Source organism: Epinephelus moara, chromosome 18 (assembly GCF_006386435.1).
Source record: "Epinephelus moara isolate mb chromosome 18, YSFRI_EMoa_1.0, whole genome shotgun sequence".
In the NCBI taxonomy this organism is placed as follows: domain Eukaryota; kingdom Metazoa; phylum Chordata; class Actinopteri; order Perciformes; family Serranidae; genus Epinephelus; species Epinephelus moara.
The window spans coordinates 37,529,114-37,547,058 of record NC_065523.1 but is presented as its reverse complement, the minus strand read 5'-3'; the positions used below and the strand labels follow the sequence as shown (position 1 = coordinate 37,547,058).

The window sequence follows — 17,945 nt, the reverse complement described above, 5'->3', positions numbered from 1 at the left end:
TAGTATAGTATGTTTGTTTAAAATCATCAAAAAATGTCATAGTGTAGTATGTTTGTTTAAAATCATCAAAAAATGTCATAGTATAGCATGTCGTCGAAAATCATCAAAAAAAGTCATAGTATAGTATGTTTGTTTAAAATCATCAAAAAACAGTCATAGTATAGTATGTTGTCTGAAATGATGAAAAAAGTCACAGTATAGTATGTCATGTGTTTTGGAGAAACTGACAGCATATTTTGAAAAAAGTATGAAAACTAAATATTTGAAACATTTACATGCATCAACTCAAAGGAGTCAAAAGAATCAGTCTGCCCATCACTACTTTTTACAACTTTCCATATGCAGCTGCTGTATTTCCAAAGACCGGCTGTTGTCTACAGTGATGCTAACAGGATGAGGACACCTGGAAATGGTTCCAGGAGCTGGCTCTAATGTCCTGCTCCACATGCTGATGGGTGACAGCAGGGACGGAGCTGCAGGACTCAGTGTAACTGTAAAACCACTGCATGACTTCTTCCCACGCACTCTGCTTCTCTTTAAAGTCCAACATCCAATCTGTCCTTCTCCACTCTGCCTGTCTCTTCATCTTCTTCTCCTCTTAGTCTTTCCCCACGACCCTCCTCCTCATCACTGTCCCTCACAGCTGATTGGTTTTCCCTCCCATCTTTCTTCCTCTTTACCCTACCGAGGGAAACACGAGTACGGCGGGTGCTGAGGAATCAGGACTCAAGCTAACAACAGATGGCCTTGAGAACATAGCTTACATGACAGCACACACACACACACACACACACACACACCGACACACACACACACATACTGTAGGCATTGATGCACACACAACCACCATGACCACCTGCTATTTAAATATGTTCATCGGTTCATCAAGCTTGAAATCATTATACCATGAGACATGAACTTAAACGTGGGACCGCACACATACACGCTCACTCTACAGTAAATAACAGCTTACTGTACATGGTGAGAGCTCAGATTTCACACTTCTTGTGCCGAGCTGGTCCACCCACGACATGCACACTGCTGGGCACCTGCCAGCACACACACACACACTGATATATCGAGAGTTCTGCTTGCCTCAGGCGCACCTACAGTACCAACCATCAATTGAGAGACATCTATCTCTGCAACAGAAGAAAAATACTGCAATGGAAGAAGGAGGAAGAGGAGCTGCAACTAAAAGGAGTGAATAACGATGGACAGCAGGTAGCAGATAAACAAGAGAAGGACAGGATCTCTCTCACACACACACACACACACACACACACACACTCTCACACACAAGATTTCTTGTTCACAGATTCCTACAAGATCAAGCCGGAGATCTTCCATTCACACACTCACCGTGTCGTGGCTGCATCCGAACACTCGCAGCACGGACGAGGCCAGCTGCGAGAGAAACCGCTGGGACATCTTGATGTGTGTGTGTGACTCGTGTGTGTGTGTATGAATATATATTCTGTGTGTGTAGAAGAGTGTGAGGGTTGTGTTTGAGGTGACTGAGCTACATCATGCTGCCGTTAGATGTTGATTTGTCTGTGTGTGACTCGTGTTTGTATCAGAGAGGGAGGGAGGACTGAATCTGTGGGACTTTGGGACTGTCCTACCTTCCCCTCGCCTTGCCCCTCCCCCTTCCTGGTTGCCGTGGCGTCGTAAGGCGGCGCTTCGTGGAGTGGACAACCCGATTGGCTCGATGTCCGAGAGGAGCCTGCGGAGCCTGCCGGGAGAAACACCATTGGCCGGTGTCAAGCTGCGGCCCTATCACGGGTAAACTTTGGATGGATCAACAGATGAGTGGACGTGTCTCCCAACCTGACCTCTACCCTCCTCCACCAACTCACTCCTTCTGTCAGTTTTCTTTACTGCTGCGATAAGGAACCAATCAGATCTGTGCTTTCCAACATAAAACAAACCATCTTAACCAATCGCACCCTGCTACACTTCCTCCTACATCCCCTGCCTTGGCCATCTGTCTGTTCAACCAGCCAAGATCTGTGTGTGTGTGTGCGTGTTTGTGTGTGTAGAAGTGATATAATGACATTTATCAAAGGACCAGTGGTTTATGACTCTCATTTTTCAAACACGACTCTCTTCTTCCCTGGTTTTAATCTTTATACCTCTACTTCAAACACCCTCCCTACCTTCTCCTCCCACGCCCCCTCGCTCTCTGCAGTTTAATAAACTCTGCACTCTGTTTCTATGATTCATGAGCTGAAATCCTCAACACAGTGAAACAGTGACTGGGCTGCAGGAGGTCACCCTGTCCTACCTGGAGGCTGGTCCACAGACTTGGACTGCTCCAGTAGGTGCTCCTTGGCTTTGGCAGACTGGGACAACACTGTGGCAAGAAGCTGCAGGTGCACAAACACAAAAGCATCCACATCAACAGGCACGTAGTGACTTCAAGTTTGTTGCAATCAAAGCAGAAATCTTTTGACAAACATGCACAGAACTCCCAGTGTTTCACTATGTTCACCAGCTAGTAGTCAGTAACTTGTCTGGTTTCTGGTGCTGGGCAGAGGTTTATCACACGGTTGATGGAAGCAATGAGAGTTTTAGGTCGTAAAAACCAAAACAATAAGCTGAAGGGTGCTAAAAGCTCCACAAAAATGAGAGGAGCTGCAGAGATGGGTGATAACTCTCCATAAGTCTGTCACTTTCACATTACACACAGTCTGGCTTTAATGATCGTCTTTTATTCAGATATTTTGGTGAACAAGTTAATGTATCTTTGGCTCAACAGTGGCCTCTGTGGTCACAAGTTACAGTTACAAGATAATGGGAAAGTTCCCTTCAAGTTTTCTTGAGCCATTTGTATTGAAAGTCACCTGACGATTTTTGACCTTTTATTTTAATAATTTTTTTTACAAACTGGACTATGACATTTTTCATGATATACTATGATTTTGAAATGATTTTTAAAATTCCATATATTATGAATTTTTGTCTATGAATATTTCTATGACATACTATACTATTTTTTCATAATTTTTTTTTCACATACTATACTAACACTTTTTTATGACGTTTTTGATTACATACTATACCACGACTTTTTGTGATTTTTTCCCCCACATACTACTTTTATAAACATTTTTTTTACATACTGTACTGAGACTTTTTTTAAAATTGTTTTTGACATACTATACTATGACCTTTTTATTAAATTTTATGGTATTATTCAATGACCTTTAAATGATTTTTTTACATGCTATACTATGACTTATTGTTATTATTATTACTATTATTTGGACATACTATACTAGGATTTTTTTTTTTTTCAGATACTATGTTATGACTTTTGAATATTTTTTTCCTACTATATTACATACTATGACTTTTACCTCAAGTATACTGTGATTACACCCAAGATGGAACCAGCAGCAGGAAAACGTACGTGTACTTCTTGTTTTACTTTGGTGATAAATCCATTGAACTGTTAGGGCCATTTCATAGTCGGTGCACACAACGCGAGCAAGGGACGCTAGCAACGCACTTCCTTTCATAGTCAACACACTGAACGCAAGCGACGCAGGCGACACTTGAAATGCAATACATCACTCAAGCAATAGGGGGTAGCAGAGTTACCGGTACATTCCGGCTAGCTAGTACTGCTGTAGCTAGCTAATACTGCTGTAGCTAGCTAGTACTGCTTATTTTATTAGAGTGCAGGGCGCTAGAACTCTCATATAAATGGGGGTGTGCCCGTACCAGTTCGCAAAGTTTTTCCTCCTCGCCCGCCATATTTCATAACTGCTTCTTCTGTGAATAACAAAAAGTGGTTAATTTCAAGTACATCGGTTGCATTATCACCCCCGCTGGCAACGCATGGTATTACACGCATCGCTGCCTAGTGTATCAAAAAAATGGACAACACATTTTGAGACGCAAGCACGCATCATGGCGGCCAATGCGTCTTGATGCGTCCCAATGCATTCATGTCTGCGTGCCTTTGCGTCGACTATGAATCGGCCCTTAGTGTAACACTGTCAGAGACGCAGAGTAGTCATAAAGTGAAAAAAATGACTCAGTAATGTGAGTTACACACTGATATCTACCTGTCTTGTTTTAGGTTTCATTAGCCACCAGAAGCTCCTGGTCATACTGGACCCAGTGAGGCTGTGGCTGCACAACTACGGAGTGTATTGATCTGAGCAAAGCTGTGTTTTATCACTAATGAACTCAACTTTTCATTTGTTAGAGAAAGATTTTATTATTTCATCTTTAAAATGTTACATAGTCTCTCAACATAGCACAAACACACTGTTGAATTATCATTAAAACAGTTCATTCTACTGTAAATCATGATACAACATGATATATATTCCAAAAGCGTGACTTGCAAACTTTATATCCTGGTCATATATTCCAGATGAGTTATGGCGATACGTTTACACGAGAATGTAAAAAAATTGGTTGGTTTTTTCCCTCTCGTTAAGGAACAAAAATTCTAAAAGCTCATTGTGTCAGATAAGATTGATCCCTGCAGGGTCGTCTGTCTTTAAACAGAGATGTGTGTACAATGACTATTACTACATTCATCACATTTAAAGCTCGGCTCTGAAGCCTTCGAGCACTGCAATAAAAATCTGACTCGTGCTGATTAAGAGTGAACGGAGTAAGACGCAGAGCAGACAGATGCTACCAGTCAGTCTGGCTGCATATGAGTCTCATTTTGCTGCATTGATGTTTCAGGAGGTTTGAAAAATACCTGATTTGCAGTTTCTTAACTGAATGCTCGCTGGAAATGTATGACGGGCGCAGCTGGCTCTTTTTATGAGTAAAAAACCACCTTGGGAGATTCAGCCTGAGATTAAGAACTCATACAGCACAATGTCTCTGTGGACGTATATACGTACGTGTGTATCTAAGAGTGTAATAAAGCATAGGGTTTAGATTCTCCAAGTCTGCACTATGAGATACGGTGACTGTGAGGCTGTAGCATTTAATACACAATGTTTTCACAGTCAGTTCATCATCCAGTGAGTCATCAGGCTCTGTGTGAAAGCGTCTGCATTTATTTGTCCTGTAGTTTGTCTCAAGTCTACGGAAGCCCCCGACACGCAAGTCAGAGAATTTATTTTCTAAATTTCCCTTTTTAACATTAATATTTTATAAACTTTTTTTCCTTTTTTTTCCCCTATCGTAAACAGTGTCACCGAGTATTAATAAAATCAAATTTGAAAATACACAAAAGGAAAAAAGAACACAATAACTTAATAAAATAATAATAATAATAAAAAATACATTTCTACATGAATTTGCACTACAATCTTCATTCTCTAAATTTTCAAAAATGTTTTTTCTTTATCTAACCGATTTTTTTTTTTTTTTTGTTAGTTTGTTTTGGTTTGTTTTTTTTGGGTAAGGATAATTTTTCTAACTGTTTGTTGTTGTAACACCATCTGCACACCATTTGACCGGTATCGTAGCTGGCTTATATTTATCTATTGATTTATTTATTTATTTATTTGGATCCCCATTAGCCACGATGAAGGCAGTAACTACACACAAGCAAACATTACACTCTAATGTAAAAGAGATGTATAATCAAAAAGGAACAATTAACAAGAACACAGGAAAACCACAAAAACATAATCAAATAACAAGCAAACAAATAAACAAAAACCCAACGAAAAACAAACTAACAAACAAAAATGAATAAATAAATTAACAATAATAATACAATACTAATGGCAATAATTACAACAATGACAACAAGTATCTTCACTATACCTAAATTGTCAGAAGCGGTTAGAAGAAAAAGATTATCTTGACAAAAACAAACAAACAAATTATCTTGACAAAAACAAACAAACAACGAAACCTTGTTTTTTTTTTTTCTTTTCTAACCAGATTCACAGATGAAAAACCAGTAATTAAGAAAAATTTAGAAACTTAGAAAGATCAAACCTTTTTTCCTCCTCTTAAACCACAAACACAGGACACAAAACAATTTAGATCAAACTTAGAAAACGGATCACCACAATGTTTTTTGTCCTACTTGCCTCTCAGGGCTTCCGTACTGATCTGTATGTTTGTGCTGTTTGACACAAACACTCATTTCTCTTTGTGGTTTATTGACTCTGTTTACATCAGTAATGCTTTATTTATTAGGTTGATCATTTTCTATTCATCACAGTGTTCTTTCCAGTGAAGCCCTGAGGAAATAATTTTTCCTATTAACTTTCAAGGGAAGAAAGAAATATATAATTTTGTACTAATTATAGCAGAAATATGAATTTCCTTCAAAGAAGTGCTCCATTAAAATCCAACTACATATTAATTCATTATTCAACAGGAGTGGATGAAGTGTGCGTTACTTTAAATGCTCTCGTTCAGTCTCTTATTAGGAGCGTCAGAGTTTCTACATGAACACAAAACTTTCTGCCAAAGTTAGAAAGGTTTGGATCATTTTATATGAGGGATTTCTGTTTTAAGTTTTGTCTGTGCTCTTCTGTTGAGTCTGAAGTGGGCGGGACTCGACGTGACGTACTTCTGTGCACCAATCAGGATTTAGCAATATATAAAAGAAAGTGTGATTACAACTGTTGGTAGTTTGCTGCTGTTTTCAGGCCACTGTCAATCAGATCTGAGCCAAACTCACTCACACAGTCCTGACGGAGCAGATTAACTGAGTTTAGAGTGTTAAAATTTCCATGAATAATAACTTAGGGTGTTTTTTTTTTTTATAAAAAACCTTATCTTAAATTATTGGATGTTTAGTCATTTATAGTTAATGTTGCAGAGAAATACTTAAGATTTTAAAAGTTGTCAGGAGCTTTAAGTAGGAGTCCAAGCAATAAAAAATCCTGTTTAAGTAAAAGCACTAGGGCTGCCTACTGATAGTTTACCAATTGATAGTCGACCAGAGAGGTCATTAGTCAGCAAGATTCAAACAAACGTGAAAGAGCTGCAAAATAAATCCAAACCTATATGACTGGACCATGTGTGACTTTACTTTGAAAGGACAGACACAGGAAGTGTCCACGCTCAGCAGTCAGACAGGAGTCAGGTTAATTTCCAGGGCTGGTACCTGCGGTTATTCCACAGGCTAGTTAATAACATGTCGGGCAGGAAATCCAAAGTGTGGGATCATTTTGAGAAGGTGAAGGACGAACCCAAGGTGATATGTAAACTCATCTTCATTGGTCGACTACAAACATGACGTATCATCTGAAACATTGAAGTAGCTACATGCCCATTAGCCCACAGCGTCATTAATAGGCGGCTCGCTCAGTGTGTGACGTGCACTTGGAGATAAAACAGTGGGATGTTTCTCGCTGTGTGTGTGTGTGTGTCGTACCTTTACCCCTTCAGCCTGTGCGTGGAGGATGTGTGCAGCACTGCCGGCGCTCTGACCGCTGCCCGACGACCTCACACTGGTCACACTGCCAGAACTACCCACGCTGCTGCGGTCTCCACCTGCAACACACACACACACATCCACACACACACACACACACACACACACATACATATGCACACACGCATACAGACATACACACAAAGACGCACAAATGCGTTCACACACGCATGCAAAAGATATGTATCGATTTTGTGCGTACAGATGCACACATGCAACAAACAGATGGATGCATACAGTCACACACACGCACACACACACACGCGCGCACGCACACACACACACACACACACACACACACACACACACACATTGAGTGGTTTAGCTGATATCCAAAGCATTGTGGTAACATGTGTGACTCTCCTTTGAAATGCACTGGGCAGCATGTGGTCGAATGGACGGGACGGACAGACAGACGGACAGGGTGACGGACGGCTGAGTGACAAACACAGAAGTGGAGTAAACAAGACACACCTTTCACTTTCTCACACACACACACACACACACACCTTTTCTCTCGCTCCTCCTCTCTCTCGTTACTAAACTATTTTTCTTCTCTCTCACACGAAACCGTCTCCACACATCCAGCTGGAAAGACACACAGACTGTAGACCGATGCAGATGGCGGCAGTCCTACACATCAGGCCGCTGAGTTCAGCTAAGCTTCAGATGGAGGGATAAGCAGGACATGGGGGACTGTCAGGAGCGGGTCAAAGAGTATCTGAAAGCCTTCAAACAGCGTCATGTTTTCAGCTGAAAGAAATGGATGGATGGATGGTCGGTTCTGCTCTCGAGGACGTTTGGCAGAAAAGCCGTTTTTGAACAGACGTCAGATACTGTTTGACCCCCGGTCAGAGTTTAAGGAGTCAGGGGTTGAGGGCTCAGCGCAGCGCGGCTTAGTTACCTGCCACGGGCTTGCGCAGTACCCAGATCTCTTCGTTGGAGCCTCCATGGGGCCCGCTGGATGTGGTGGGAGAGCTGTGAGGACTTGCCTCTGAGCCGCGGCAACCTTTAACACAGAACACCACTGTTAGCCGCTAACCGACCCTAAACTGGCCTTGGAAGCATTGCTGTCCTCTTGCTGTAAAATATTTACATTTAAAGAAGCAACAACTGATGTTTTTGGCAACTTTGGGGAGCGGAAAAACCTGAACATAAAACACTGGTAAGTTATTAGTTGATAGGGCTAACACGTTAGCTAGGCTATTCAGACTTTGGCGACATTAGCATTAATTAAAAGTTGTGTTTCTGCCCATCTGGTGAATGTAAGTTCAATATCCTCTTTCCTTTTAGCTCGGTTATGGTCATGACAAAAATATTTAACTCTTTAGCTGCTGAATGCTAGCTTAGCTAGCTGCTAAGTTTGCTAAGTACAGTTGTGGGTCGTAAAACCAAAACAATTAGCTTAAATTAGCTTGGTTTCTGACTATAGTTTTTATCACATCATGGTAACCTGATATTAGATTAGTACAGGTAAAATGAGGTTTGAGTTTTTATCCTCGTCTGGAGCTAAAATTCTCTGGACTCTCCTATTGCAACTGTCAGTGCTATACAGGATTTGTCCCTGATGTGTTCACACCAAACGCGACGTGCAGCGCTATTACAAGTCAATGCAAAAATGTGAACAGACGTGCATTTGTGTTCTCACTATCCGTAAAAATGTTCAACTTGGGGCGAGCAATATACGTGATGCTGTGAGGCAAAAGTCCATCAGCATTGAGATTCTCCTGACATTACTGAGATTCAAATATAGGTTGGCCAATGTCTCATCCCAACTCACCCAGGACTCGGGAGAATGACGAATCAGGTCAAATAAACTCAATCGATCGTGGCTACTAGCACTGCCATCACTGGGCCATTATCAAACATGACCTGGCCAAACATCGGCCCAAACTCGACACGTTGGAAGGAATAAGTCAGGAAGTTTCAGATTGCCCAATTTGGCTGACATTGGCATGAATGATGCCCCAGAATTGGGCCAAATAAACTGGACCAATTCTGGCTGCTAACACTGCGATCAATGGGCGGTTAAAACGACCTGGCCTTGGCTTAAACTCGACATGCTAGATGAAATGACTCGGGCAGTGTCCAGTTGTCAAACTCTGCTGGGATTGGGATGAATGACAACCCAGAATCGGGACAAATAAACAGGCCCAATTTTGGTAGCATACTGTCATCACTGGCCGTTATCACAAATGACCATGCCCAGGACTGGCCCAAACTTGGCATGCAGGAAGAAATAAGTTGGCTGTGTCCAGTTGCTCAACTCAGCTCAGACTTGGGATAAGTGACGCCCCAGATTTGGTCCAAATAAACTGGACCATTTCCAGCTGCCGACACTGCCATCTGTGGCGTGTTATCAAAAAGGACCTTGACCAGCATCAGCATAAACTCAGCATGCCAGACATTAGCCAGGCCGGGTGCGGTTGTCCGACTCGGCTGAGACTAGCATAAATGACGCCCCAGAGTCAGGCAAAATAAACTGGCCTGATTCTGTCTGCCGATACTGCCATCAGTGGGCCTTTATCAAAAATGACCAGGCCCAGCATCGGCTCAAACTTGGCATTCCGAAAGAAATTAATCGGGCTGCGTCCAGTTGTATGAACTGGTTGGGATTGGGATGAATAACGCCCCAGAATTGGACCAAATAAACTGGCCCAGTTCTGGCTGCTGACACTTCCATCATTGGCCTCTTATCAAAAATGACCAGGCCCAGCATCGGCTCAAACTTGGCATGGCGGAAAAAATTAGTTAGGCCGCATCCGGTTTTCTCACTTGGCTGACATTGGGATAAATGACTCCCCAGAATCAGGCCAAATAAACTGGACCAATTTCCATCACTGGGTTGATATCAAAAGTGACCTGGCCTGACATCGGCCCAAACTCGACACATCGGAGGAAATGACTCGGCAGTGTCCAGTTGCCCAACTCGGCTGAGACTCGGGATGAATGACTACCAAGAATCAGGCCTGATTCTGGCTGCCGACACTATCACTGGGATGCCAGGTGAAAATACTCTTCATGTTCGGTGTGAGCACATCGTTAAACACACCAAGCTACCTCACTTCATTACTGACTGACACCACAGATTATTTTTGCAGATTAAAGCTGTTGAATTGATATTTTTAGACAAAGACGGGTAAAGTGGGGTTAATTAAAAAAATTCCAAACTTATCCGCGAGAAAGACAAAAGTTACAGAGGGGCCAGTGGGAGAGCAGGGGGATGGGAAGAGTTGGATAAGGGAGGTTTTTTAAAAAAGATAATAAGTTTCACACGTACACACCATACTTTCATCATCACATACTTGCTCACACACAAACATACACAGAAATAAATACAGCATATATATATATAGATATATGAAAACATTTATATACCCATAGTACATAAATCAATCCATAACATGAATATCTGTGTATATACACATATATGCCATAATGTACATACACATACATATATAATGCATCCATACGTGTGTGATTATATATGTAAGCCTTGTCAGAATGGGGCTGCTGTAGTGCATTTGGAGAGTGTCATAAACCATTATAACCATCTTAATAAGGGTTTATAAATGGTTTATATGTGTGATCAACAGTGCTCCAGAGAAACACACACAGTAAGAAGTTCCATTTGCTTTTACACAATGTTGCAGCTCCTTCTTGTGGCCATTTTGCATCCCTCCAAGTGACCTCCAACAGAGAAGAGTCTGATTTCAAAGACCCTGAACAGCCTGTGATTTGACTTGAAGCACTTAAATACATTTGCTGTTTTCATGGTTTAGGGAAAAATTACTGACCAGATGTAGTTATAAGTAAAGGCATTTTGTTTGTCTTTATTTGATGTATGGGAGACTATTTCTGCCAATGTGATGGAAAAAATATTCTTTAAGTAGCTTTATAGAAATAAAGACTCAATATCTGGTGATAATGACATAATATCTTGGAAAAATAGTCTGTCAAAATTATGACTTGGTATCTCAAAATAATTAAAAACTAAATATAAAACTAAAAATAAATAAATAAAAACTTGCTGAAAATGATAATTTAATATTGTCTTACTTCATTTTGAGGTATCTAGTAATTATTTTAAGATTTTTTGTCATATCATGTCATCATTTTTTTAAAAAGTTGATATTTTGAGATATTGAATCATTATTTTAAAAGGATTTTTTTATTTGAGAAATTAAGTCATTATTTTAAGACTTGTTTTGTTTTCTGAGATATTAAGTTTATTTTAATAAAATGTTATTATTTTTGCGATATTGAGTCATTATTTTAAGGTTTTTTTAAATTATTTTGAGAAATAAAGTCATTATTTTAAGAAGATTTTTTTATTGATTCATTGATTTTTATTTTGAGGTACTAATTTAACTTTGAAACTTTTTTTTATTGTTTTGAGATATTAAGTCCTTATTTTAAGAAAGTGTTCATTATTTTGAGATATTAAGTAATTATTTTAAGAATTATTTTTATATTAAGTCATTCTTTTTTTTCTATAAAAAAAAGTGTTTTATTTTTTTGAGATATCAAGTCAATATCCTACTATTAAATGGAGAAACCTCTGTCCCTCCCTCCCTCCATCTGTCATCATCCGTTTTCCTCCTCACTGCTTTGACCTATTTCTCTGAGCTTGCACATAGGCTTTCATCTTGGTCATGTGCAGACAGCCACAATGCCGTTTTTGCATTTTTCCCACATTTCTACTGTTTATATTCGCGTTTTTTTCCACTACCCATTCATACTGTGAGCATCATTAGCAGCGCGAGCTGCGCATGCGCGGAGAACACCTGCGCTTGGACCACAGTTTATGGCTGGGACATGCAAGCACCAACACTTGCTGAAGACTAAGGTAATTATTTTACTGAACGAACACGCGTCTGTGTCTGTGTGCGCGAGCCAGCCATTACGTATTTACGCACTTTACTGACATTAGCCTACAAACATTACAAACTAAACATTGCGCTGTGCACTTTGCACTGTTTCTTTCATTCTTTCTCCGTGTTGCGTGTGTATGTGTGTACCTGTGTGCACGCGTGTGCCTCCGTGCCGTTAGCCAAAACTATGCTCCATGTATTTTGCCATAAAGCATGTTCCTAAATACAGTGTGCATTGTTTGTCTTACATTAATATTTATTACACAGTGCATTTACAGTGCTCTGATTTTGCATCTCCTCTAATATACTGTTTTTGATTTCTTATTCCCCTATACATAACACATCCCCGGGTATGGACTAGTTTTAAGAAGATTTTTATAGTTTTGAGATATTAGGTTTGTTTTAAGATTTTTTTTCATATTAAGTCATTATTTCAAGAAAGTTTTTTTTATTATTTTGAGATACTTATTGATTATTTTAGGAAAGTTTCTGATTATTTTGAGATATTAAGTAATTATTTTAAGATAGTCATTATTTGGAGAAACTTCCAAGATAGTTTTTTTCCCCATCACAATGGCAGAAATAGGCTTCATCACAATTCTCATTTTTGGACTTCCTGTGCAACAGGAAATGTATTCTCCTGGAGGAAACAAAATGGTGTCCAGTGAAGGCTCCCATTCACAGAGTCGACAGTTTAAAGTCAGTGAGTTCCTTACCTGCACAACATCCTGGGTGACATTTTCTAACTATGTATTTGGGTCTCTTACGCAACACTTGACATTTCACAACTTGCAAAACTTTGCATGTGACACATAATTTCAGGATGTCTTTTTAATATCTTGTGTTTAAGAATCTAAAAATGTACAAGAACGTACAGGAAAGAAAATATCACCCATTAATGTCAGAAAACATCTCCAACTAACCCTCTGACAAACTTCACTGTCATTAAAGCAACAACTCAAACTGTGTTTCAGCACATTCAGAGCAGATCTAGATTTATTCATCGTCCAAAGCCTGGTACAGATGCTCTATTTAACTTAAATACTCCCACCCTTCACCACCACCACCACACACACTCTCACACACACATTTAGGGTTTAAGTGCAAGGTGGTAAAAGTGGTGTTAAAATGATCAGGCGTGACAACAACACGCAGAACAGGCAGGACAGAACAAAAAAACACGTGTACACACAGTCTGGTCAGGAGAGGGTCGTGTATGATTGGTGTGTGTTTAAAGAAACTAGCAGGGTTGTCTTAGTGGCAGGGACGGGGTGATGTTTGGGGAGAGAGGAAAGAACAAAAGGAAGGAAATAAAGTGCAAAGAAACAAGGCAAGACATTTAACTGAGGCACAATCCAACTCAGGAGAACAGAGGTCTGTGGTGACATGGTGAGCTCTCCTCCCACCTAACGTCTACTCTTCCTCACTGGCAAAGACATTCACTAAGGATTCTTCCATGGGGCCGAAACGTCAACAATGTTACGATTTCCTAAAAATTATTTTCACTCTGTGTTATTTACATATAGATATGTAATTTATAGACATGTCCAGCACATTCTCACTCTGACCTCGTCACATATCAACGTTTGGTCATGGTCTTTCTGTGTCGAGATATGACGTCCAAGGTACCCTGGGTGTGTTGGTTGTTGATGGTTTGGGACACCGTGTCAACTTCAGTTGGTACGTGGTTGGGTTTGGGAAAAAAGAACAGGGTTTGGCTTTATAATCTTACAGGACGGCAACACCCCTCTCAAAAGTGAAAGTCGGTATTTGTTGGATCCATCCACCACACCTCCCTCCCTCCCTACTCGGACTTTCGCTGCCTTAAATTTCATTCTTGTCCCACCACGTTTCCCCCTGGCGCCGCCGAGCGCCGTCAAACTATAACTGCAATCGGCTACGTATGATGTTGATGTGAAAGGACGTCTTTCTTCATCAGTGTTTGACGCTGCAAGTCACTGCCCAAGTGCCAGATTTCAACGACTTCAGAGTGAGACCAGGTTGACATGTCTTATTACAACTTAAGTGCTTTGGGTGTTTTTGTGGTTGACTTTGGCCTCATTGAGCCTCATCTGAGAGCTGGAGACTGACAGTAACGTTAATTTAGTAGCTTTGGAATGAGGCAACTGACAAGATGTTTAAGGGTCAAAAATACAGAGGCCTCTGAGTGCAAACACGCTCAAAACATTTCCATTAGGAGCTGCAGCTTTAGAGACAATGCCTGATTTAAAGATACAAATCCAAAACAGATACAACAATGGACACGTGCTGCAAATTTAAAAGACGTAAAGCCAAAACAAAACATGCTGCAAATCCAATGCAAAGTCAAAAATGCACAAATGAATGAAAAAAAAAAATGTGTGAGAAACACTGCATACCCAGTCAACACAGCAAAAGTTCTCCAGGGCTCTAGGGGGAGCTGTAGGGGAAACAGCTTGATTTTTGACCAGAGAACGCAGACATGTTACATCAGCAGGCGTGTATTCTTTTTTAAAATTGGGCTTTGGTCTATTACAATATTGTAACATAGCTCCCCCTAGAGGCCTGGAAGACTTTTGTCGTGTGGACTCGACATGCAGTGTTTTTCTGTTGCATTTGTTTTTGTGTTTTTGACTTTGCATTGTTTCTGTATTTGCAGCATGTTTGCTGTTAATGTGTTTGTTTGGGCTTTCTGCAGCACGTTTCTGTTGTTGCATTAGTTTCTACATGTTCTTAAATTTGCATCACTTCTGAAGCTGCGGTGCGTTTCTCCTATTAACATTTTTTGCGCCATCATAGCACTTGTCAGCCACTTTACAAAAAGGCCAAAGTTATAGTTCTGTATTAAAGGTCCAGTGTGTAGGATTTAGGGGGATATATTGGTAGGAATGGAATATAATATAGTAAGTATGTTTTCTTCAGTGTATAATCACCTGAAAATTTTAATCCTATCACTATATATAGGCCTACACACTTATAAACAGCTCCTGGAAGAAGATCAGCTCTGCACTCAGGATTTCAGGTAATGATACAATGCTTGTTAAAACTGCTTAGCAACCTTAGACGCAACCTGCCACCATGCTCTTGAAAGTTGGCACAGAGTAGGCACATGAGCACCACTCAGCACCCGACCTTGTGTTTTCCAGGTGGTTACAGATGCAGCATGTGTACGTCCCCTAACCAGGAGAAGTTTCAGCTGGTTGCAATCTGCAATCATCACCGCTAGATCCCCCTAAATCTTGCACACTGGACATTTAAACTACAAATCATGTTGTTGTATTACATGCATGTATTGCTTCCTGTGAATCCCTTGTGTTTAAATCCAGCATAGGAATGACTCCACCACTAAAAAAGATGACTATTATATAAAGAGGTAATTACAGCTTCAGCATCAGCCGCTGCAACTTTTCTCCGCAACGTTCTAAAACAGTTTCACCTCGTCGTGAATCTTTGCTCTGATTACATGGGTAACAGCCCATTTACACTTAATGAGTCTTGGGCTGAGCTGATAGCTGTGTTTAGTAAAGCAAACTTTAGTGGGATATGTCTTTTGGTCCTGCGCTGTGTTTTTCTTATTCTAAGTGCAATAACATCGACATATTTCTTTGTTCATCTTCTGAATGCGCTCTCATTTCTACAATAATGATACAATAGCGAGCAGCTTAAAGATGTTAGATTCCTGTCTACAGAGGCTGACTCTGGCTCTCAGTAATGGAGATGACAACAGCAACAACAGAAAAAGAAAAGTTATACGTTATGAGCAACACATAAATTTACATAAATAATGATCCATAACAGAAAACTTCAATGGATGCCTTCTAAGATCAACATTTAAAACACCAATTAGAATTTTACATGACCAATCAGAGATAGAGTTTAAACACAGGCAGAGGAAAGCATCCCTTGAAGCTTTAATAATCATAATAATAAGAATAATTATAATAATAATAATAATACAAATAATGAAAAAGGGGCCGTGTACCTGGGGCAGTGGGTGTGTCTCCCTGTGGGGTTGTCACGGGCGACTTGTTATAGCCAAAGGAAGTGAAAAGTGGAAGCAGTGGCTGATGGGAATGTGGTGGAGGAGGAGGCGGTGGAGGCAGGATATGGATCTGATGGAACGTGGTGTCGTTGCCGTTGACTACCGCGTTGGCAGGGGCAACCGTCGCCGGAGGAACCAGCGGTATCTTTTGAAACTGTTGAGTGCAAATGACTGTGCTGGCCAAACCTAGATAACACCCACCGTGACGACACACCGACACACACACAACCAGCCAACAGTGAATCACCGCCACGTAACAAACAAACGACAAAACCAGAGAATTACACGTAAGAAAGAAGGGGGAAAGAAAAATTAAAAACAAAGGCTGAGGTTACAAAATTAAACAAAGAAAACAAAGGTGGTGAAGAAGACGGCTGAGGACGAAGAGAAAGACACAAACAAACTGTGTTGGAGTGAAATGTATGGAGAGGTGAAAGAGGTGGAGGATGATGATTGATGAAGAAGAGATGGTCCCAGGGACTGTTGAGTTTTACTCTTTATGTGTGTTTGAATCTTTCAGTTTTACTTTGTGACACGAGAAATGTATCTAAAGCCATATGGCTCTATACGTCTATTTTAATGTCCGTATTAATAAGTCAAATTAGTTCGTCTTAACAGGTAAAAATATAACGTCTTATCACGTCAAATATACGTTAAGACGACAGACCTAAAGCGTTCAGACCATAAAAGCTTCCATGCCATTGGTTGGCGACAACATACCCACCCCTTTTTGACGTAGCCACTGCGTTGACCAATGTGGGTTCCTGTTTGTGGGTACTTTTTGGCTATAGTCTGTCATGAACTCCTGGTGACTCCTCTGGAAGCTTTTTAAGCCACTGTGGCTGTAACGTACCACAGCCTGTGTGTTTTCATGTGGTATGAATTTAATAAAATCTTATCTTGTATTACTCAGGAGAACTGAGCTTTGTATCCACCTTATTCCTAGCCCCCGTGGTACCTTGCGTGAATAGTAGGTGCTAGCTTCCAGCGCTGAACCAGAACCGGCGTTTTCCTATTGCAAAGAACGGTATGCCAACAGTATGCTAATCCTCACATGGAACACACCACCTAACATGATCATACCTCCATCATCTCTGACATCCATCTCAAGGCATTTGTTGTTTTCCTTTTAAATGAAGCATGCTAGCGATTAGCTTGCCCCGCTCCGTTAGCATATTGTTAAGTTTAACAGAGCCCAAGCTAGCTTACATTAAACACCTTCTCCTAAAAGATGATTCATGATTTCTGACGACTTACCGAGAGATAGTTACACAAGAGGCAAATACATAATTCCATATTAATTTTAGCTCCTTGTAAAGTAAATAAACGTGATGTTTACCAGCTAACGCTCCGCTCGTCTGCCTTAATGAGACAGATTTGACTTTTTAACTCGTATGATATATCAGTAATATAAGTATTATATCAGTGATAAAAAGAAGTAGTAACACACTTAGAAAAGATTATTATTAATAAAGCTTATTAAGCTCATTAAGATTATTATCATTATATTCCTAAAATCTGCAGAAAATATGCTAACTTCTGCGTGGTTATTGGTACATGTTCAATTTTCTTACGTTCCTTGCCTGTCTCCTGATTCACTGCCAGCCAGACGGCATTTCTCCGGTGGGGAAGTTTGAAGTTTTCATGGCCAATATTACACAATATC

At 40.4% G+C, this 17,945-nt stretch overlaps 1 protein-coding gene across 3 annotated transcripts in view; it reads right to left on the bottom strand.

Moving 5' to 3' along the window:
- Nucleotides 1-17,945, bottom strand: part of caskin1 (CASK interacting protein 1) — a 153,126-nt gene that overhangs the window by 17,912 nt on the left and 117,269 nt on the right. The window contains exons 11-15 of one of the 3 annotated variants that reach the window (XM_050069314.1): nt 16,220-16,465; nt 8,289-8,393; nt 7,325-7,443; nt 2,288-2,369; nt 1,626-1,735 (exon numbers count right to left, since the gene is read on the bottom strand). In XM_050069314.1, the coding sequence (XP_049925271.1) occupies nt 1,626-1,735; nt 2,288-2,369; nt 7,325-7,443; nt 8,289-8,393; nt 16,220-16,465 (662 nt within the window). The remainder of the gene's footprint in view (nt 1-1,625; nt 1,736-2,287; nt 2,370-7,324; nt 7,444-8,288; nt 8,394-16,219; nt 16,466-17,945) is intronic. The other 2 variants (XM_050069315.1, XM_050069316.1) reach the window with 2 other exon arrangements.